At 36.6% G+C, this 23,050-nt stretch overlaps 3 protein-coding genes across 3 annotated transcripts in view; all 3 read right to left on the bottom strand.

The window, feature by feature from the left end:
- Positions 1 to 3,713: 3,713 nt before the first annotated feature.
- LOC107740584 (cytochrome c) lies at positions 3,714 to 5,499 on the bottom strand. The gene is made up of 3 exons (XM_016553048.1): positions 5,359 to 5,499; positions 4,357 to 4,531; positions 3,714 to 4,271 (listed from the first exon to the last, which is right to left on the bottom strand). The coding sequence occupies exons 2-3, from the start codon at positions 4,523 to 4,525 to the stop codon at positions 4,126 to 4,128; spliced, it is 315 nt and encodes a 104-aa protein (XP_016408534.1). The 5' UTR covers positions 4,526 to 4,531; positions 5,359 to 5,499; the 3' UTR covers positions 3,714 to 4,125.
- An 8,132-nt stretch (positions 5,500 to 13,631) lies between these two features.
- On the bottom strand, positions 13,632 to 17,575 carry LOC107740599 (C-C chemokine receptor type 7-like). Its single transcript, XM_016553071.1, has 4 exons — positions 17,500 to 17,575; positions 17,258 to 17,298; positions 15,372 to 16,472; positions 13,632 to 13,787 (listed from the first exon to the last, which is right to left on the bottom strand). The coding sequence occupies exons 1-3, from the start codon at positions 17,513 to 17,515 to the stop codon at positions 15,411 to 15,413; spliced, it is 1,119 nt and encodes a 372-aa protein (XP_016408557.1). The 5' UTR covers positions 17,516 to 17,575; the 3' UTR covers positions 13,632 to 13,787; positions 15,372 to 15,410.
- A 4,144-nt stretch (positions 17,576 to 21,719) lies between these two features.
- Positions 21,720 to 23,050, bottom strand: part of LOC107740593 (carboxylesterase notum2-like) — a 4,032-nt gene continuing 2,701 nt past the window's right edge. Inside the window, exon 6 of the mRNA XM_016553065.1 lies at positions 21,720 to 22,468. Coding sequence (XP_016408551.1) covers positions 22,168 to 22,468 — 301 coding nt within the window. The 3' untranslated portion in view covers positions 21,720 to 22,167. The remainder of the gene's footprint in view (positions 22,469 to 23,050) is intronic.

Genomic DNA, 23,050 nt, shown 5'->3' with positions numbered 1-23,050 from the left:
TTTCATTAGTGGATTTGGCCTCTAGTTTATGTTTTTGGAGGTGATGCAATAAACTCAGAAAAGCGTGCGCACTAAATTATACTGCTTTAGGCAGTTCTTAAAGTGATGCCAAGCTTGAACTGTTTAACAGAGTAATTTGAGAAGTTTTGGATACAAAACCTGAGCAGAGAACCTGTGCAAAAACATGGTTGACTGTTGTTTTAAACAACAACTCTCAGCTCTTTACAAATTCACATGTAGGCCAGTATGTACTACATTGTTGATTCTTAAATATGCTTCTGAAAACGGAATTGGTGAATTGTTATAGCCTACATTAGGAGGAAAAAGTATATGTGTATGTTTTCATATATTGCACATATATACTCTTGGCTGAATTATTATTTTTTTCTTGTTTCAACATGCCAAAATAAACCTTTGCGGGTTGTATAAAATAAGACCTCAATTACAGACTGTGTCAAATTAGGATTCTCCTAAATATCGTTGCAACAGTTTGAAGTTAATGCATGGAGACACGTCAGCTCATTCTAGAGAGTGGGCATGAATTCTAACATGTGTTTTACTTCCCAGGAACCTCAGGAGCTGATTGGTCCTCAGTGGGTAACCTTCTCAAGGCAACTGCCAGCGAACTGACTGAAGCCCAAATGATTGCAGTAAATGCTTGATACATTTTAAAGACAAATCTAGAATTCAAAAAGGCTTATAGGCTTCATCTTCCAAAGTTGCATACCCACACAAATTAGTATGAACATATGGACACACTTACACAGAGAAACACACACATTCAACCATGGCTCCTCGGGGAAAGTTCTGTGGTCCACTCTGGCTGTGTGAGTGTGTGGTCAGTGCATTACAGAACTTTGCTTTAGAAGCTCCACCCATCAAATCTCTATTGATCCCCGAGAAAATAAAGGCTTGGTTTTACGAGTTTCATGACTGGTTTAAGTGTATACTTTAACATAGATTAATATGCTTTTTTTGTTAACATAGTTTTCAGTATTTCAGATGTTGACATCAAATTGACTTTTTAACTGAATCCTTCCTAATTTAGAAATTATATACAAATATTAACAGCTTAAAGAACAGTATACCACAAAAGACATGCAGTCAACAATGAATGATATGTATTTATGATGATATCATCATAATTCAAATTACTGCCATGGTTAACAGCTTGCAGATTTGGGAACTTCTTAAATCTTCTATGTTTTGAACAAAGTGTTTTGTTTTTCTTATTTACCCTGTCAAGCATATTTCACAAGTGTGAAAGTATAGAATTTTATTTTCTTGGCTTGTAATATTCTGTTGGAACTCAAAATGGTTTATATTACTAAGTGTTCCTGGAACTAAAATGGTTTACGTAAATGTATATTTTGCGAAAGCCAGGCAGTCAGTCTCACAAGTATATACTGTCATTTGGTGAATTCATGGCACATAATGTATATAAAGAGGCTAACTTCTCACAGTTTTTAAGTGTATTGCATCAGAGAGACTAATCTGCTGACTATTCTGAATGTTATCCTTGAAGCCCATAAGTAAAAATAAAGTGTTATTTCTATATTTCTAATATTTCATGTAGTCTCTTAATTAACAAAGAATAATAACATCTTTATTAGCCAATCTGCATGCGAGTTTTGTAACTGTAACTCTTCTATTTTTCCACCTGCATTTTTATGGCGGTTAACATTTACAGTTTTACAAAAGAAAGAAAGAAAGAAAATGAAATATAGCTGACTGCTGCTCTCTAGTGTAGTTCTGTGGCAGCACCGTCCTCTGATCCCTCCCAGCTCATGTCTTATTCATATTCCTTATCTCAGTTCCTGTATCAGACACATTCACCTTGAGAATGTTGATGTAACTGACACAAAAGGGATAATAAATGTTTGCTTTATATGTTTGTTACACTATTACACACGCATTCACTAGACTATCCCTGTATCGCAAGCCGTTTTAGCATTTAAAAGTTTGTTTTGACTATCCAATTATGACTAGTCAAAATAACATTGTAGATATCTTCAATGCATATAATGACTAGTCATAATCACATTGTAGATATCTTAATTCCAATTACGACGAGTCAAAATTGCAGAATAGATATCTGGAATTGGAATTTTGACTAGTCAAAACTAAATTATGACTAGTACAGCAAGTAGTATTTAATGCTAAAACGGCTTGCCATAGAAACGATGCTGTTGTGACCCAACACTTGCTCCATCTTCGATATACAAGATCTGGCAGGGGTTCCTCTCAATGACAAACACAGACGGGCAGTGTACTTGCTCTATTTATGTCAAAGGCATAAATCAACAAGACATTCTAGTCGTAAAGCTTTAAATAAACAGGATTTAACAAATATATTCATATTAAATGTCACAGCATCGAAATTACATCTACCATAAACAAAAATGTTAATATATTTCATTGGCCTATTGTAAAGCCATGGATTTCCAAATGTATATTCAAACAACATTAATACAGAATATAGACTAATTTTAGACATTATGTCTTACGTGTTTCAACAAACATGGATGTTGATTGTGCAACCTTTACGTTCAATTTAAAAAAGTGTTACAAAATATCGTTGCGTAACTTTCGGTGTCCTGTAGGTGGCGGCAATTTCACTTGAAATGACTCTGCTAATGACATTGAAACCGCTGCAGTTTTAATGACTCAGGGTAGATGTGTATCTGCATATAAACCAAGTTTGTTACATTTCTGTAATCTTCCAAATATATTAGGAACTTTCACATAAAAGTTTTGTAGACTTTTGTAGACTAGGCCGATGGTTAGGCTGGATCTGACCAGCGGTGCACTTTCTGAGGGATCTCTGTTCGGACTTTGCTCTCTGATGTGTACTGCACGTATCTACGTTTAATGATCAAGTTCAATCAAAGCTGAGGCTGATAAGGTCTGTTAGGCCAGAGTCGCTACGCAATTACTTTATATGAGATCTTCCAAACTTTACCGATAACACGTCTTTCCTGGTAACTTTTGTCTGAGGAGATTTACTGGTGAAGCTATACCCTGTTGACCTTTGAACCCAGGTCACATATGACAATTAACCAACCAGTTCAAGCTAAAGATGAAATCAAGTGTCTGTGCTTATATCCATGAATGATAGTTCTCAAGAATGATAGTAAATCCGTAATTTGGATGTAATGAATCTGAAAAACAGAGCACATAAAGCAGTCTAAATGCACTTTAGTTGTATTAAATTTGCAGTAATATCATTGTGCAATAATAATGTTATAATAACGTTATAATTAATCACTTATGGCAGCGCAACAGAATTTCCTGACATGAAAGCTTCAGTATTGGTTGGAGGAACAATGCTTCCATTATCTTTCAGCCAAGAGCACCATTTATACTGAACTATGGTCATGATTTAAAAAAGAAGAAAAAAAAAAAAAGTACAACCTCCGCAATTTCTAAGAAAATTCCAGGCAAACCATCATGAAAATATTCTTACTGCATCTTTTTACCAAAAAAATTGTCAGAATTTCTCAGAGGAATTAGAGTATACCTCATGCTTTATACACTGTATTTAAAGGTCTCAAGTACATTGTCATCCGACTTCTCCTAAAGGGTCTGCTTGGTACATTGAGAACTTAAAGTCAAAAGGTAAAACTGAAGAAATTGTGAGCTATCATTAAAGTGCACAAACAGAAACATCAGCAGGCAAATGCATTAGAACATGAATAGACATGACAAAATTGCAGTTTTCACCGTTTTATTTGACAGATCAAATCCATCTGATACAATTAATTAGTTACCAATAAGCATGCTGCTTGTTCAGTCACTCATTGTGATCCAAATACTTTAAGGGTTCAGTACAATTTAATAATTTAATGTACAACAGCTCCTGTGAAACCAGGGGACACAGATTTCATTCACTAAGTGGATACACTGGGGATCTTCAGTAACTCTGACTCATTTTTAAATTACTTGGACAAACGAAGAAGTGGAAATCTTCCCTGCTAAAATGAACTGGCATTAGATGCATGCCACATATTATAATGAATAATCCTGGCCACTTGATCTGTCACATCATTTGAATAGATATCGTTAAAGACATTCAAAGCCAAACAATTAATTTAAATATTGCAGTCTCCTCGCTCTCCAACTGTATTATGATGTGGCTGACTTTAAGTATGCAATAAGGTCTGCCCTCTCGCCCTTCTTCTTGATCCCAGCAAAGATCATCTTTGTGCCTGGAATGTACTTCTTGGGATTCTCCAAATATTCCATCAAGGTGTCTTCACTCCAGACAATGCCTGTAACGAGAAAGATTTGTTAAATATTGTCATTACATCATATTGTGAACAGCAAACAAACTGTAACATCATCAGTAAGCCTTACCTTTGCTCTTATTGGCATCTGTGTAGGAATATCCCTCTGCCTGACCGGTCTTGCGTCCAAAAAGACCCCAAAGATTTGGCCCCACTTTGTGCTTGCCTCCGTTTTCAACTGTGTGGCATTGGGCGCACTTCTGGACGAAAACCTTCTTTCCCTTATCAACATCACCCATATTTACCTAGAAGTAAAGGAGAGGTAAAAACACTGCAGAAAGGCATTTGAAGGGTGCGCGGTTTAAAGCAGTGTGGACAGATCATCAAAAGGTCATTCAAGGATGGAGCATCTACATGCTTAACCCATAAGCTTCAAGACATAAATCGACCAAATCAAGGTCTAAGATAGCTTATAAGGTCAGTTCACCACCAATAGAGAAGTAAAGCATCGTTTCTTGGTTCCTATGTAGATGGATTATGTTTCCTATGACATCCAATCTCTGTAAACTCGTATCTGTGAACATCTCGGTATTATGATGTTCATCCGAGGATAACCTTAAATCGCCTTCATTAAAAGAAGCCTTGATCACTTAAGTATAGCTCGTTAGCCATCCGCCTGTGAGAACTAGCTTACCATTAATGAGAAGCCGGATCGGAGTTCGTGTGACAAAATCCCAAATTAACTTATCAAATGACTCTCAGATAAGCTATACATTTCTGAAGAACACAGCCGAAGTCGTAAACCGGCGTCAGATCCAAGTTGCGGACATCTGGCTAGCTTCCCATAACATTCCCATTCACATTTCCCATTAATTACTGAATGTTTATTACGGCTCAATTACCAAAAACGAGCCTGCCTGCTGTTACAATTACAAAAATACAGAGATTGTTATTAAACCCTATATATTCCTTCTTTGACATACAATTGTTCTTGAAGAGTACCGGTAAGCTTGCGCAACCTTACACCACCCTTCCTCAGAACCGCTTCAAAATCCTCCATTTCGTTTAAATGCCACATCTGCGATCATCAACGCGGCGGACGCGATCGGTTTAATTGGGCTGATAATATTACCTTTCAGGTCGTGTCAGGAAGCTCCTTATCTTGCGAATGCGGTACTCTGTTCGTGCCGGTCGACGGACCGATTCTGTATCAGGGCGAAAAAGAAAGGTCACTTCATTTTAGAGGCGCGAGAGGGCTCCTGTATTTGACGTCACAATCATGCGCTGAGTGAGCCGTCACGTGTCTCTTCCCGACGAATCTGGTCGCGGTCCCGCAGCTGTTCTCCTGAAGATCCATCTATGGAGTTGTGACAGTCAGTGCCTATAATCGGTTGACATGTAAATGAAAGGGATGGAGAAAACATGGCTTCTCGTCAAACTTACATTGTCAATAAAATAACTATTATTTCCTAGTTATTCTCAGAAAATATTTTATTTTGTACTGATTTTTTAAACGTCCAATATAATACTAGTATATAATGATTCATTAATTAATGAGAAACTATCTAAATTCGTTAAAAGGTGTGGTTACCCTGATAACAAGATTAATGAGCGCTTTTTATATCAGCATACAGTATACTGTTAATTAACAAATTATATTTATGTTACGCATTGAAACAAGCCTCAAAGGTAGGCATTACTCAAGCACACCATACGCGCCTTCTCTGTACACATGTAGCCTATAATGTGACTCTGACGTTGCGTCACATGAGCGTTTGTCTGCGTGACAGGAGTTTCATTACATTGCAGCACGTATCCATTCACGCGATTCTTGTTCGCGGGAAAATGTGCAGAAGTGTGTGTCCAGACGTGTCCAGAAAACTTGATTTTCAAGTTATCTGGGGTTTCCCCGTCAACACCTGAAGCCGACAGGTGACTCACAAACGAGAGCTTATAATTACGGTGGTTGCTTTACACTCACGTGACTGGAATGACAAATGACCGGTCTTGCACAATATATCATAACTGTACAACATCTCGTAAACAAAACTTCTTGAAAACGCGCCTGCTTTTCAAATGAAAATACACATCCGTGTAGTTTTATAAAACAGATCCTCGCCTGCCATACAACTTCTGTTAAAACGACCTACTAACATTCCAAATGACCTTTATTTGATTTGTTTTAAACTCAGATATTCTATACTCAAGTCTGTTTCTGGCAATTCCCTAAATTCCTTTGATCTTCCTGTCCCCACTGCAGTCTGATGACAGTCAGCTTATTGTGTATAATTCATCCCTTTTAATTTTATTGACCTTTTTGACCTTCTAATGTTCAATCAAAATGTCATAACTGGACATTTCATGTGAAAACGACAGACTTCTGTTACAGCCCCAATGTAACCTACAGAACACGCCTGATTTGTCATTGTGACTCTGACTAACAAGTTAAGACTGCTCTGAGCTAGTATCAGAGGCGTTCCTGATGTGATGTGACTCTGGTTGTATGCAGTATGGGAAATAACACTTGTCATAAGCTAAATGTGATATTTAAAAAAAAAAATTCTTTATAGCCTATATATTTTTTATATTTTTATTTATTTATTTGCAGTGAGGTGTGTGTCGTTTTGCTTCCACACATATCGTTTTATATAGCCTTCTAATTGAGGAAAGACACTCAATTTAGTTGAGCTTAACACAAACACAAACAAGCTCCAGCATTTTAAAGTTGCCATTTAGATGCAGTTGAATTTAGAATGCTGGGATACATTCATACCAAAAACACCAAAAGCCCCCGTGAAAAATAAGCACACTTATTCATACATTTGAAAAGAGTACTTTTACGAAATAATATAATTTAAAAGAATATACTTAAATGTAATGTTTTTGGACACTTCAATTTATGCCATTTACAATGAAAAGAAAGTGTTTTATTTGTTACAGGCAATTAGTTGAATTTAAGAATGTACTGACAAACATTTATTGTACACAAAAAAATACTTAAATGTTATTTCTATTGAAACGTGTATGCAATGTATTGAAATATATTTGTAAATACACATTAGTGCATTTAAAAATAATACCTTTAAAGGGGTCATATGATGCGATTTAAATTTTCCCTTTCTCTTTGGAGTGTTACAAGCTCTTGGTGCATAAAGAAGATCTGTAAAGTTGCAAAGACTAAAGTCTCAAATCCAAAGAGATATTCTTTATAAAATTTAAGAGTCAGCCACACCTACCTAAAACTGATATCTAAAAGTTTTTTTTTTTTTAATTCTTTTCACATTTAGATATAAAAATTGAATAAAACGTCAACAATAAATACAGCTAGCTAGTTTAACTGATTATCTTAAAAGTCCATAGATATCGCTATTATTTAATACGGCTGTTAACACGTTCTCCGACAAGCGGAAGCAATGAGACCTGTTTTCCGGGTTTGGTCAGGTGATGTTCGACATATACCCTATTCGGCCAATCATAACGCACTGGATAGCTGGCCAATCACAGCACACCTTGTTTTTCAGATCGATGAGCTTTGTAAAAATCGATGCGTTTCAGAAAGGCGGGGCATAGAGGAGAAACAATAATGTACAGTATGTGGAAAATAATGTGTTTTTCATTACACCAAATAATGTTCTGTTTAGCAGCATCATATGACCCCTTTAAATCTAATACCAAATGACACAGTTAAAATTATAATCAAGTACTTTACATGTGCTTTAGTATCTTAGTAAACGCTTCAAAATAAGTGTATTCTTTAATGCATGACAAAAGATTAAAACATTAACATGTATTTTAAAGTTAAACTTACTTTGAACTTGAACTGAAGTATGTTAAAAAACAACAGTCATGAATTTGCTCTCTCTTTAAACACATTTAAGTGGCCTTTTATTTGATTATTATTAAATTTTCTGCATGTACAGATGAACACACTGACCCAACACAAACCAAAAGGAAAGCCATGAAATGTAAAACCCAACCTGAAAAATTTAAATGGTTTAAAACTCTACTAACGCCATCATTCCCCTCAACTAAACTCACACAAATGCTATCCCAGATCTTTGCTCCGATCCTTTACTTGAACTGCTACAGCACTGCAAGCCTCTGCCCTTGTCACCAAGGCAACAAACCAATTGTGGACTGTTCCGATAGCAACAGACAAAAATCCTTGCTTTTGAAGCCATGTTCTTTTTCATATTCAGCACGTTGTCTCTCCTAACTAGCCGTCATTACAGGGTTATCACCTCTACTGTTTGCCAGTTCATAAATAGCTCTAGGGAGACCTAATGTAATATCAGTCTATTAATAAAACAACATCTGAGATCTAGGTGTTGATTCTGTTCTCAAAGACTGTGAAAGAAAGGCTGTGAGAAGCGCTGTGAATGTATGTTCTCGCATGACCTTTAGGTATTTAGCCTATAAACCAATACAATTTTTGTCCATATTTTTTTTCTGGCCTCAAGATTCAAAAAGGCTTAAAAACTTCCCACATTGTTTAAAATATGAATGTTAGGTTTTACATAATTACAAGTTTTGCTCTCAGGCTCAAGAAACTCCTACTGTAGATTTGGCCTTCCCATATTATTCCCTAGTGTTCCTTGCTGCACTTCCTCTACCTCCAACACATTTTATTGTTTCCTGTGCTGTCCCTTCCTCTCAAATGTTGCTGACATCTGCTGCTCAAATGTAGAACTGTATCATAATATGCTCAAATGGTTGCCAGCGTCAAAATTATTTTATGCAAGAGTGCGCTCTAGTGGCTAAATGTTGGAACTGCGGCAAAGAGTGTAATGACATAATGGCATGATTCAATGTTTTTTTTTTTAAAAGCAACAGTTATATTTGCAACTTACACGTTTCATTAAGTAATAGATTATTCTTTCTTTCTTTCTTTCTTTCTCTTTTTTGCAGTGCCTAGTTTAATGCTTTGAATGTCAGAGCTAAAAATAGTCACTTGTGAAGGTTCCTGTGCTACCGTCAGCCAATCAGCATACAGTCATGTCCAGTGTTGGAATTGACTGGGGGCTGGGGGGGTTCCCGGACCTCCCATAAGCATTAAGGTCTCCCTGGTTTTTCAATAAAACTTTAATACTTAAAATGAAGTTCCGATTGCTGTATTAAATTTAGACCTGCTCATGTTACATCATATTTTATTTGTAAGCGTTTTTACAGCGTTGCTCATTATAACCAATCACACACGATTCTGTTGAGCTTAGGAATGCAGTAACCAATCAGAGGCGTTCAGATTAGTCATCGCTGAAACCCCAGAGTTTTGTTCAGACTGAAACTTGCGAATTCCCTCATCATAAGCAACAAAGTGCCGATGTATAGGATTCATTTATCATACCGTGTATGGACAGCTTAATTGATTATAAGAGGAGTTATGAGTGCTTAAACACTAGCTAGACTGAATGCTCATTTAGAGTGTGTTCTTTCACTGCATGATTCAGTATAATAAAATGCATTTAGAATGCTACCAAAATTCAACATATGGGGGCAGAAAATGTATATATTTATATCATTTCATATAGTTGATCAATATTACACGAAGAGTGCCATTTTTTCTCAAAAATCACAAATGTGATATTTATTTTATACAACAATTCAATAAATAAGAAGTTAATATAAGAGACTTACGTTTTAGACACCATATCGCCTATTTTTGGTCTATTTTGCCAACAAAAATGGTTCCAAACAGCCACAGCACTGTTTTGCGTCTCTGAAAAACATGAATGAATCAACCGTTTGAATGATTTGGTTCAATCGCAATGACTCACTTATTAACAGTGACTTGCTGCCACCTACTGGCGGTTTTAATTTCACATTTTAAAGTACCTTTTTATATATATTTTTAAACAATTTCAAATATCAGTATTAGGGGGACCCCCCAAGAGCTTTGACACAATTCGAACACTGGACTCATCTCAGCATTGTCATGTCATTTTCCTGCAAATCTACAGTGATTAGTCACATGGCATTAACAACTTTGCTTGTAGCTTCATAAAAGTCAGATTGAACCACTGAATGCAGATGGACTATTCTGACTATGTCTTTCACACTTTTCTGGACCTTGACAGTGTTGTTTACTTGGCAGTCAGGAAAACTAAAAATTATTTTAAACAGTCACAGAGTTCTGTCCTTCCAACCTAAGAAATGCATTTATGGACTGGTCTGGACAGACCTTTAAGTCAAAATGTGTATACTGTATATTGTGCATTGTGAAATTATGTTGCTTACATTTTTTAAGTTTATTTCACCCTAAAAATAAAACCCTCTCATCAATAACACACCATCATGTTGTTCCAAACTCTTAAAAAAAAAAAAAATATTCAGACAAAAAATTAATTTAATATTCTTTAATAAATTTTGCCCATCCACTGAAAGTCCACACAAGTGCATGGTGTTCTGTCCTTCCAACCTAAGAAATGCATTTATGGACTGGTCTGGACAGACCTTTAAGTCAAAATGTGTATACTGTATATTGTGCATTGTGAAATTATGTTGCTTACATTTTTTAAGTTTATTTCACCCTAAAAATAAAACCCTCTCATCAATAACACACCATCATGTTGTTCCAAACTCTTAAAAAAAAAAAATTATATTCAGACAAAAAATAAATTTAATATTCTTTAAAAAATTTTGCCCATCCACTGAAAGTCCACACAAGTGCATGGTAATTACAAACTTAATTTCAAACATGCTAGCTTTACACATGAAAACATTGGTTCTAATTCGTGTTTAAGTGCGCCAAGCATTGACCATATGTGAATAAAAAGCCTTAATTAAATGTGGACTTAAATTAATAAAAAAAAAATTGCTACAGACATCAATGTAATATCAATGCATCAGTGTTTGAAAAATGAACGTTGCAGTAGAAGAGTCCAGCTAATACGAAGTATTCTATCACTTAAAAACCAACTCGGATTGATGCAAAAATAACCAACATAAAAATAACAAAACAAGCACAACAGTACTACAAAAATCCCCCTCGAAATAAAGATATGTACATATTAGAACACGCTTACCCAAATTTGCAGTCACAGTGACACCGAAATTGAGTTTATTTGTTTTTCAAACAATGGAGGTTTTGTAAATTCCGCAAAATGATAGCCATTAGCAAACAACACCGGTCATTTCAGCGCGCTACAGAGACAATGTGATTTCAATGCAACAGTGTTTGAAAAATCACATTTGCAGAAAAAGTATCTCATGTTGAATGAAACTCACCCTGTAATTGGGAATAATATAATCCGAGTCAGAAATCCAGTTGCACTCGACGGTGTCGCATTTGGCGCGTTTATCACTGAAAAGAGCAAATAAAAGAGTGTAATTTCCAATATCCACTACACATTCAGTTGCAGTAGCAACTGTAATGTAGCCTATTTTGTGTATGATTTCGCGCAAAGCAAAGGGGAACTCACCTGTTAACAGTTTGAAGACGGACGAAAGTCCCCGCATGCTCATTGCAGTTTACAAAATAAAATACTGGATCAGTGTTACCAACTAATTTTCAGAGAAAGTTGCTAAAGGAAGGTCGATTTGTTGCTAAAATTTGCTAAATGACGTTGTAACGTCATTGCTCAATGACGTCATTGCGTAATCACGACGCAAAATTGTCACGTCATCAAATCTCAGCAAAAAATATATTTTATATATGTTAATTTAGATTCGTTTTTAAAATAATATGCATGATATAATATTAAAATATAAATAACTGTATTTTAAAATACATTTTTGGATGGACAATGTGTGCCTTTTTATTGTCTGATTCCTTATCAAAAGTTGCCAAATAAATGTTTAAAATTGCTAAATTTGTTGCTAGGTGCTTTTGGAAGAAAAAGTTGCTAGGGTAGTCTGAAAAGTTGCTAAATTTAGCAACAAAATTGCTAAGTTGGCAACACTGTATCTGGATAGTAATGGTTTTATTCCTTCGAGTAATAAATACAGTAAAATGCCGTTATATTGTCTACGTCATTTAACAAAAACGACAAAAAACAGTAATGTACTGCTTTTGAACATAACAGGATTATACTGTTGATATTCTGCCGTAAATTAACAGCAATTTCTAACAGTGCAGGGGGAAAATGTCGTTGTGGTTTCGGTGTCCAGGCCGACAGAGGATCTTCGTTTACCGCAGTGGGTGTACATGAGGTGGCTCTTACTGATACATCCCAAGTCTTTCAGTAGCTTGAGGAGATCATTGCGAAACTTTACCCCAATGAAGGCGTACAGGAAGGGGTTTACGCAGCAGCGCAGGAAGGCCATGGCTCTGGTCACATCCAAAGCGTAAAGACGACCCTTGTCCTTGTTGCAATCCGTTGTTTCCTGAGTGGTCACTCCCATGACTACATTGTAGGGTAGTTGACTGAACACAAAGACAGATACCACTGCAATGATGACCTTGAAGGCTTTAGTCCTCTCAAAGTTCTTGGCTTGGATGAGGGTCTTGATGATACAGATGTAACAGAACCCCATGACAACCGCTGGAAGTTTAAAACCCAGTGTAACAACGTTCGTAGGTCGGGAAGAAGGAGGCGGGAACCGGCGAACGTTCAAGACTTTAATAAAATAAACAAACACAAAATGAAAGTAAAGCGGCAGCCCCTTGCGGACGACTGCCGCACACAAAACACAAAATAAAATCCAGGCCTGGTCCTCTCTCGTCTTTCACTGTCGTAGCTCCTCCTTTTATCCTTCCGGAGCTCCTCCGTGGGACTCGAGACCGGTGAGTGGTGCAGGTGTCGCTCATTATCAATTACTCCACCAGCCTCACTCCGTTCCCACGGCTATTGGCCCCGCCCCCACTCGTCACAATACTATTTTAATATAATATAATTATATTATAAATCAAATTATAATGTACATTATATTATAATCGCCAAGCATGGCATAACATGGAGAAATGTGATTTGCTAACCCTTACAATTAAATTTCATTGGTCTGCTACCCAGTGCCCAAAAGGGAGGAGGTGTGTTTTTAGCTCCTCCTTTTATCCTTCCGGAGCTCCTCCGTGGGACTCGAGACCGGTGAGTGGTGCAGGTGTCGCTCATTATCAATTACTCCACCAGCCTCACTCCGTTCCCACGGCTCTCGGCCCCCCCCCACTCGGCACACCCAGGACCATCTGACTTACCAGCACCCTAATGCGGTAGTCTTCATAGTTGTTGCCATTTGCCATACAGGTGCCATTGATGTTGACTTCAGAGAACACCATGTCAGGTACCGATGAGCTTTGTAAAAATCGACGCGTTTCAGAAAGGCGGGGCATAGAGGAGAAACAATAATGTACAGTATGTGGAAAATAATGTGGTTTTTTAACTTTAAACCGCATAAACACATTTCATTACACCAAATACACAAAATAATGTTCTTTTTAGCAGCATCATATGACCTCTTTAAAAAAACAGTATGCCCATGAGCAAAGATACAATATTTAAAATGTTCCACTTGTTTAAAAGTGCCGGCGTAGTCTTGTTGAAGTTACTTGGGGTTAAAGTATTACGTAAAGGTGAAAAGGTTCCCTTAGTCACAATATTAACCTAACATTAAGCAGTAAGACACCAGCATCTACCCAGCTGGGGCTGGTTGCATAAAAGGTTTAGACTAGTCCTAAAAGTTAGTCATCTAATACTGGCCATACTTTTTAAAATTTAGTTACATAAAAAATAGATTATTCTCAGCTGAACCAAAAAAAGACTGCTTACCCCTTTGCTAACTACTAGTTGGTCAGACTAGTTTTTAAGACACTGCTTAACATAGAGGATAATGCAACTGGCCCCAGATGAAAAAAAAGGCAATTTGGATGTCAGTCCTTTTATAAGATAATGCTGAGAATAAAGCAAGACAAACACATTTGGTAAAATTACAACTATTGATAAATATTTCTTCTTTTTTTCCAAGAAGGTGCAATGGCACTTCCTCAACTTGAGATCCCCTTGCTCATGGGTATTCAGTTCATACTGTTGTTGAGACCAGTCCTAAGCCCTTCACTAATGACAATCCAAACCCAAATTGTGCAAATGTAATATATCTACTATAATATCATAACATTTTTGTGAAAATAACCTTGATCCCTTGGCACTTATACTGTCTAGCTTAAACAGTGCCAGCAGAGCACACAACTCCCAATATTCTCTCAATATTCAGCTGCAATACAAAGCTGTCACTGGGGCAGTACCCTTTCAAAAGGTACTAATTTGTAGGATTGCACTTTGGGTACTAATATGTACTTTTAAAGTACTAATATGTACCATTTCGGGGTAACTAAAGTGCAAAGACGTACCTTTTAGCTTTTGTACCTGACCCAGTGACAGCTTTGTACCTCTTTTGTTCTTCAGTAACTTTGTTCTTAAGTAAAGTGTTTTTGTGGGTTGCATATGTAATTTAAACCAATTTTTGGCCAGTATCTAAAAATGAATAAATGAAAACTGAATTGAGCTGTATGTTGCTTCTCTGCAAGCAGGGCATTTTAAGTGTAACACTGACTCACCACAACCACATATAGTACCATGTGACCACAGACGATGAGTCCTCTTTACAAACTAGTAAGGTGGGTGAGAAACCAAAGAAGGTAATAGTTCACAATTTCGTGCAAGTGAACAATGTTCTATGTTTCCATTCTGTGTTTGTAGTTTCTAAATCTATTTCTCCTGTTCGGTTTTTAGTTTAGCGTTACATATATTTTGCACGCAACTGAAGAGGGTGAAACTATTTTGTTGTGCACATGTTTGTAACACTCAAAACTCAAGTCAGTTATTTTAGGAAAATTTTATTTATTCAGTTTTATAACATCTCAGACAGAGTAAAGAAACTTAGTGGATAGTTAGCCTTAAAGATGTCTCATTTTTGAAAGCACGTGTAATATACAGTATATTGATATTGAGAACAAGATAGTGAACACAAAATGGCTACATCATATAACAAAGAGTGATAGACATTTCTCAAAGAGCAATCAAAAACAAGAAGTGAAAAGCTTATTGTTACAAAGCAGGAAGTTTTTGTACAATAAGTCACTAGTAACACTGCACAGCAAAATTTGCAGTATGTCAGTATATGGCACCATACAGTCCTCCACAGGTACATTGACCTGAATGGAGCTTATGAAGCGATTTACCACTATGTAACAGAAGCAAATTGGCAAAACTTTTGATGTTGTTCTGGAATCTGTTCTTCAACAGATAGGAGCATTCAGGGGGAAAACGTCGTTGTGGTTTCGGTGTCCAGGCCGACAGAGGATCTTCGTTTACCGCAGTGGGTGTACATGAGGTGGCTCTTACTGATACATCCCAAGTCTTTCAGTAGCTTCAGGAGATCATTGCGAAACTTTACCCCAATGAAGGCATACAGGAAGGGGTTTATGCAGCAGCGCAAGAAGGCCACGGCTCTGGTCACATCCAAAGCGTAAAGACGACCCTTGTCCTTGTTGCAATCCGTTGTTTCCTGAGTGGTCACTCCCATGACTACATTGTAGGGTAGTTGACTGAACACAAATACAGATACCACTGCAATGATGACCTTGAAGGCTTTATTCCTCTCAAAGTTCTTGGCTTGGATGAGGGTCTTGATGATACAGATGTAACAGAACCCCATGACAACCGCTGGAAGTATAAAACCCAGGACCATCTGACTTACCAGCATCCTAATGCGGTAGTCTTCATAGTTGTTGCCATTTGCCGTACAGGTGCCATTGATGTTGACTTCAGAGAACACCATGTCAGGTACCGAAAAGATCACCGCCATCACCCAAGTAACCAGAGAAGACACCTGTCCATAAAAGACCGCACTGGAGCGACAGCGATGAGCAGAGACGGCCTTTGTTATGGAGAAATAGCGATCTACGCTGATACAGGTGAGAAGGAACATGCCGCTGAAGAAGCTGACCTTGTAGATGGTGAACATGGCCTTGCATGGATACAGACCCAAGTGCCACTTGCTCATGAAACTAGCTGCCCAGAAGGGGAGAGAAATTGCAAACAGCAGGTCAGCCATGGCTAGATTGAGCAGGTAGACGTCAGTCATCGTCTTCAGCCTCTTGAAGTAAAGGTAGGTTAGGATGACCAGAAAGTTTCCCACGAGGGCCAGGAGGCAGATGATGGTGTAGATGGTGGGCAGGAACCAGGCACGGAAGGAACGGTTGGAGCCTCTATCGCACATTAATTCAAGATCGCTGTAATCCACCGTCTCTGTGGAATACTCATTATCTGTTTTGTCGTCCATGTGGTATTCAGCAGTCACATTGGACCAGCTTATCTGAAATAAAGGTAATGCAGATGCTTCACAAAAACCATTCAAGGAAAAAGGTATCATTATCATCAGTCTAAATCTGTACATGATTCCTGTTTTACGATTAACTGTGTAAGTGTTGGAAAAACCCATTCTGCTATACAAAGTTGGATTTAAAACTAGGTGTGCAGACAAACAAGCAGTCCTCCGGAAGTATAATGAATAGTTCTCACAAAAATGGAAATTCTGGCATCTTGCAATAGGGTTCTGTTTGTTATACATTAGTTGACATGAACTGATAATGAAATAAATTCTTCTAAAGCATTTATTAATCTTATTTAATGTTATTTTCAACATCTACTAATACATAAAAGTTGTATCTGTTGATATTATTTAACGGACCTGAGCTAACATGAACTAACAATTAACAACTAAGATTAATGAATACTGTAACAAGTGTATTGTCATCGCAAGATAATGTTAATTTAAGCATTAACCAACGTTAACTAATGGAACCTTATTGTAAATTGTTACCAATTTACTTGTTTCTGTAGCATACAAAAGATGTCAGCCTCAGTCACCACTCATGTTCACTGCGCGCAAAACGTGCAATGAAAGTGAATGGTGACTGATTTTTTCATTCACCCTCAAATCTCCTTCTGTGTTCCACAAAAGCATGTCAGTCATACAGGTTTAGAACTATGAGTAGAGCAAGTAAACAATGACAGAATGTTCATTTTTGCGTGAACTATATCCTCTGAATTTAGAGGTTAAATGAAAGTTGAGTGCAGTTTGTTTAATTCATGAATTACCTTTATTTGGCACGACCATATCAGCAGCAAAGGGGAAAAAACTGTCAATAAAAAACGCAATGTGTCAGAAAGTACACCACAAAATGATAGGTTTCATTAAGTAAAAGGTTAAAAGAAAAAAATAGAACTACACTAAAAGACCCTTTCTCTTCTTTGACCAAATCCTGTAAATTTTTATAGATTTGTAAAGCTATTTGATACATTTAACAGCGTTATTCAACAGATTAATTTTTTAGGCTTACCGGTAAACGCATGCATGATTTAAGACTTTCTCTTTGAATGTTTCGCCAGGACTGCTAACAACACAGTGAATACGAGAGCTTTGCATCTGCTGTGTTAAAAAGGTGAAGCACCACTTTTAACTTTGAAGCCAAGACCAGAGGAAAGGGTTTTCACCACAGCCTGCACTGTGTTTCAAGAAAAACAACTTCATTTCTTACCTTTGTACAACCATATACTTGTCCTCAACCATAAATTCATCCAATTTTAAATACTTTCCTGCTGTTCATATTTGCAATCTTTACTGTCTGCGTATAATTTCTGCTTTAATTTCTTAAACATTGTGAGTTTAAACAAAATAGTCATTTACTAGACACAGATACACCGCAATGCTGTGGCACATGGTAAAACGTTTTTTATATAATGTGACCCAGTAGATAGGGTATAAATTTAGATGCTATACCTTTATTATGATGACTCAGATATAATCCACTAAAAGAGATATAATTAGTTTATTTGATGTTAAAAAGCTGTTTTTGTGTGTGTAAAGTATCATGCTCTGACTGCTCTGTATTGCTCTGATTATTCTGTTATGTTTTACAGTGTATTTCAAGTTCTGTCAAAATCCTGAACACAAGTGCAGACTACAAATAAGGCAGACTATAAAGGAACAACAACAACAACAATTCATTTAACTTGCTTTTCCCCCACTTCTGGTTCTTTAAATTTCCTTGTCCTCAATCACTGTCAGACCCCTCACCCCCCACCCGTCCATCAAGTTTCAACTCTGCACAGGTATACGCACTGCTGCACGTGTGCAGCTGTGGGTTTGTGTGTAACATTGCTGCCAGGAAAAGAGGCCTAAGCAGGAAGACGTGTTTCGGCCACAACTCAGGTGATTTGCGTGGTGAAAGAACTGTTGCAGTTAGCTCACACAAATGGTGAATAAACCTCACTGGTACTATCACCTGTACACTTACCTGTTTATACAGAAACCACTGGTGTTTGTGGGGATTTTTTTGGGTTATTGACTGATAAGTGGCCTTAAGATTGAATTATATATATATATATATATATATATATATATGCATATATAAATATATAAAAATGCATATATAAAAATGAAGACTAAACAAAAAGGTTACACTCAAGATAATCTGGGTAAAGGCAAGACCATTTGTATTCTTTAAATGCAGCTCATAGACTGTTTGTAGCTATCAAGCTTTGAGTTTCATCAAAGAAAGATCAAATAGAAAGAAAGAAAGAAAGAAAGAAAGTGCACACATCCCCCCACCCCAAAATCAGAAAGGAAAACAACACACCAATGAAGTTCCCTTTTCTCAAACCACCTCTAGTAAAAAACAAACCGATGCACGCTGTTACACGGAAAGTTTGCCAAAGTGCACGCAAGCGTGTGCACTTTAAAACAGTACCTATGATCACTGTTAGATATAGCTCTATATCTGTATGTCACTGTAATTCATAGAAGCTTGAGAGAAATAGTTGATGGTGGTTTTAATAAAAACAGTAAGATATAACTTATCAAAACAACAATACATTATTTTGGTATGTCAAATGGTGAGAAACCTAAGAAACCCAAGAAACCTAAGACCACTTTGCTGATTGTAGGGTAACTTGTAAAACCAAAAAAATATCAAGAAGGTCTACACCTTTTTAGGTATTTACTAGCTATTACAATAAAGAAGTATTTCTTATTTGCAAATTACATATGAAGAGTTTATTTGCAAAAACAGATGTTTCATGTTTTTAATGTGTTTTATTGTGTTAGTTAGCTGTATTTTTAAGTTATTTTTTACCTAATCAAAATAACCCAACTGCAGTTTGATTGAGATTAATTGGAATGCACAATGAAAAAACATAATTTTTGAAAATTGTTAAAAACAGAGTTATCTGTTTTTGCAAATGAACTCTTCATATGCATTATAGAATTCCAGTATAGAATTCCAGCTGCTCTTGTTTAGGGCCAGCATCTCTGTTATTTTAGCAAAAGCACGTTAAAGTTAAATGCTTCAGTATTTGCAAAGGAATATTTTGACTGAATTGTATTGAATATTGCATACAACATTTTAATCAGAAGAACAGCCAAGCGATGCAATACACTCCTCAATGTTGTACCATGGATGTAAGCACAAATTATCTTTTCTATTTTCATTTCAAAGCAAGTTCTTAGCTATTCACTAGACATATTCTGTGAAATATAGTAGATTCTAGAGTTTGGGTTTTCATAATTAACAGCTAGACAACCTTAAGTGACCTCGGACCGTTAGTCAAACTACTCACTGGTGTGTACAGGAAGCCGGGCTAAGCTTGTCTGCACTCTGACATATGCCGTTTCCCTCACCGGTGTGTTCGTCTCATAATGAATTGTTTATATACATGGATATAACTGTAAAATTTCCCTTTAGACATGATGTGTTCTAACTCTTCTGGGAAGTTTCTTAGTCATGCCTTTGCTTAATCATGTATGTGAAAACATAAGTTTTTTTTTTTTTTTTTACTCATGAAACTCCCACTCAAATTCTCTGCTTTAAACTTTTAGGAAGTTGCATGGAAAACAAAACCTTGCAGACCTTCCAGAAATTGACATCAAGCCTAAAATAATCTTCCACTTTAAAAAAACGGTAAGAAACAAAATACGGTTTGCCAAAGTGCACACAAGTGAAAACAGTTTAAAACAGTAGCCTATGCTCACTGTTAGATATAGCTCTATATCTGTATGTCACTGTAATTCACAGAAGCTTGAGGGAAATAGTTGACGGTGGTTTTAATAAAAACAGTAAGATACAACTTATCAAAACAACAATACATTATTTTAGTATGTCAAATGGTGAGAAACCAAGACCACTTAGCTGATTTCAGGGTAACTTAAAACCAAAGAAATATCAAGAAGATCTACACCTTTTTTAGGTATTTACTAGCTATTACAATAAAGAAGTATTTCAAAACCTTGCAGATCTACCAGAAATTGACATCAAGCCTAAAATAATCTCCTCCTTTAAAGAAATGTAAGAAACAAAGTACAATTATAAAACATATCGCTGCCTAGAAAAAAACCCTGCAGCTCAAACAAGAATGTAGAAGTCTTGAAATTCCACTTAAAAATGTTCTACTCAAAGTCAATTTAGTTGATTTTAATTATCTTTTCAATGAGATGGTGGTAAGATAGCAAGCAACTATACAGCTAACCTAGAGAGTAGAAATAAGATCACTGATAAGATTGTGGTTAAGCACAAAAATTTACGACGGAAATCATTTTGGGTTGGAACAAGAATCACATTTCAAACAGATAAGTTGAGTCATCTAACCACAGTGTTTTTGTAATGTAAAGTTGCTACCATGCCATTCGCCATCGGATTCCATTGTCCTTTTAAATGGTCAAAGACAAATTTTTAAGCAGTTTCACATTAGTTAGCTTCCATTATGTTTGTCATCATTTCTTTTCATTTCTTCAGGCACATTAACACACTATTCTAGCAAAACACACACACACACACACACACACACACACACACACTTTGGGTTTCCAGGTTTTATGGGGACATTCCATAGACGTAATTGGTTTTATACTGTACAAACTGTATTTTCTATCCCCTTATCCTAACCCTGCCCCTAAACCTATCCCTCACACAAAACTTTCTACATTTTTTTTTAGAAAGTCCCAAGGTCAAAAATGACTGGTATTCTTGTGGGGACATTTGGTCTCCATAACATGGGGAATACCAGGTACAAACAACACACACACTGAGATAGCAGGTGTCTAATACATTTTGTACATATAAAAGCTTTCATTCATCTTTTTATTAGTGTTCAAGATAAGTCAAACCAACTATAAATGTCAAAAGATATTACAGATCATGAAAATAGGCAAGGAGTATAATCATATGGATGTAAGATAATTCTATTTAAAATAGATGTTTTTGTTTTATGATATATTTTTAAGGACATTCAGATGGTTGTCAATATGTAACTGCACGTCTTATTCATATATAAGGCAAAATTAAACAGATACCACATTTATCCATTCACTATTATCAATGTGTGTCATTTTTATGATTCTTGTGTGCAAAATTGACTACAATGTCCTAAAACAGCATGCACTTGCTAAAAAATAATACAGATATATAACGTAAGTATTGTGACAGGATGTTTGGAAAATGTGGTTACTGCAATGTTCTGGTTTCTTGTAACTTTTTAAAAAAATCAACTGTTGTTATTATACTTCTCACTGCTTTTCTCCAGAATGTGATGGAAAGACAAACATCCTTCTAAATGTCCTTGTTGTTTATCAACTTGTACATTCTTCAGATTTAGTTAACAGTAAATTCATCTCTTTTGATTTTGTTGGTACATTATGATGTTGTCAGACAGTTTTACCTAAAGCACTGAATTCAGATGCCAGTTCTCTTACGGAAGTGATGAATTAGATTAGCAGTTGTGATAACCATTGATTAACTGTGTCCAGCTAGAGTCGCTCGCTTGGAGAACCCAAAAATCATTCTAGAACACGGTTGTAAAGGCAGACTGTCGGTACTGAAATCCAGTGACATGTTCACTAGACAAACCCAGGTCCTTCTCTGGAAGTGGCCAGAGAGGAAGCCACTGAACAATCTCTAAAAAGTGTGGATGAGGTGAACTGTGTTGATGAGAACACCACCGCCGCTAATGCTAATTTAGCCACCACTGCTGACCATACTGGCCGAAATATCTCCGCTTACATCCAAGCCGAGCTTTTGCAGGTCCAAGCCCATACTGGTCAGCGCCTGGAGCAGAGTCATCTCCTGTTGCGTGGCCTGGTCAATCAGGGCTGGACAGGTTGGGTTGCACTGTGGCCACTGGCAGTTATCGATGAGATGAAAGGGACAGCCTTTTAGAGGCGTTTTGCTGTTCTTATTAGCCTCCTGAAGACTTCTGTCCCAGCACTGCAGAGCACGAGAGAGTGACGTCCCCTTGATCTGGAAATCCATCCAATTACTAAAGGAGCACAAAATAGACCTTTACGTTCTGAATGGATGTTAATTGTCCTGTGTAATTCAGAAGTGGGTTCTGACAGGAAGTCTCAATCACTTAAAAAAGTGGTGAAGTGCATAAGTGCAGAAAGAACGCAAAAAATGTGGTGTAGTGTTTCAGTTAAAGATCTGGGTTGGTAACAGAAATAAATAATGCAGCCTTGGGAAACATAAGAGATGAAAAGATTTTCAGCATCCCCATATTATTAAATAATGTTCTCCTTTAAGGAAATGTAAGAAATTAAGTATAATTACAGAACATAACTCTAAAAACAACTGCAATTCAAACAAGAATGTAGAAGTCTTGAAATTCCCCTCCATTAGGCTCTGCTCAGTAAGTAAATTTTGTTTTTTAAGTGAGATTGTGGTGTGATTGAAAGCAACAATACAGCTAACCTAGAGAGTAGAAATAAGATATCTGATAAGATTGTGGTTAAGTACAAAAATTTATGACATAAATCATTCTGGGTTGGAACAAGAATCACAATATTACTGGTGTACTCTCTTTGATATAAATAATGTAGCTGTGGGGAACATAAGAGACTTC

Source organism: Sinocyclocheilus rhinocerous, unplaced genomic scaffold, assembly GCF_001515625.1.
Source record: "Sinocyclocheilus rhinocerous isolate Xijiao unplaced genomic scaffold, SAMN03320098_v1.1 scaffold1247, whole genome shotgun sequence".
Taxonomy (NCBI): Eukaryota; Metazoa; Chordata; class Actinopteri; order Cypriniformes; family Cyprinidae; genus Sinocyclocheilus; species Sinocyclocheilus rhinocerous.
The sequence above is the reverse complement of the archived record's forward strand: the minus strand, read 5'-3'. Positions and strand labels throughout refer to the sequence as shown.

Coding starts and splice junctions, on each gene's coding strand:
- LOC107740584 (XM_016553048.1), bottom strand. CDS start 4,525: ATGGGTGATGTTGATAAGGGAAAGAAGGTTTTCGTCCAGAAGTGCGCC. Junction 4,272..4,356: donor AGATGCCAATAAGAGCAAAG/GTAAGGCTTACT, acceptor TTCTCGTTACAG/GCATTGTCTGGAGTGAAGAC.
- LOC107740599 (XM_016553071.1), bottom strand. Junction 16,473..17,257: donor TATGGTCGTGCCAAATAAAG/GTAATTCATGAA, acceptor CCTTTATTTCAG/ATAAGCTGGTCCAATGTGAC.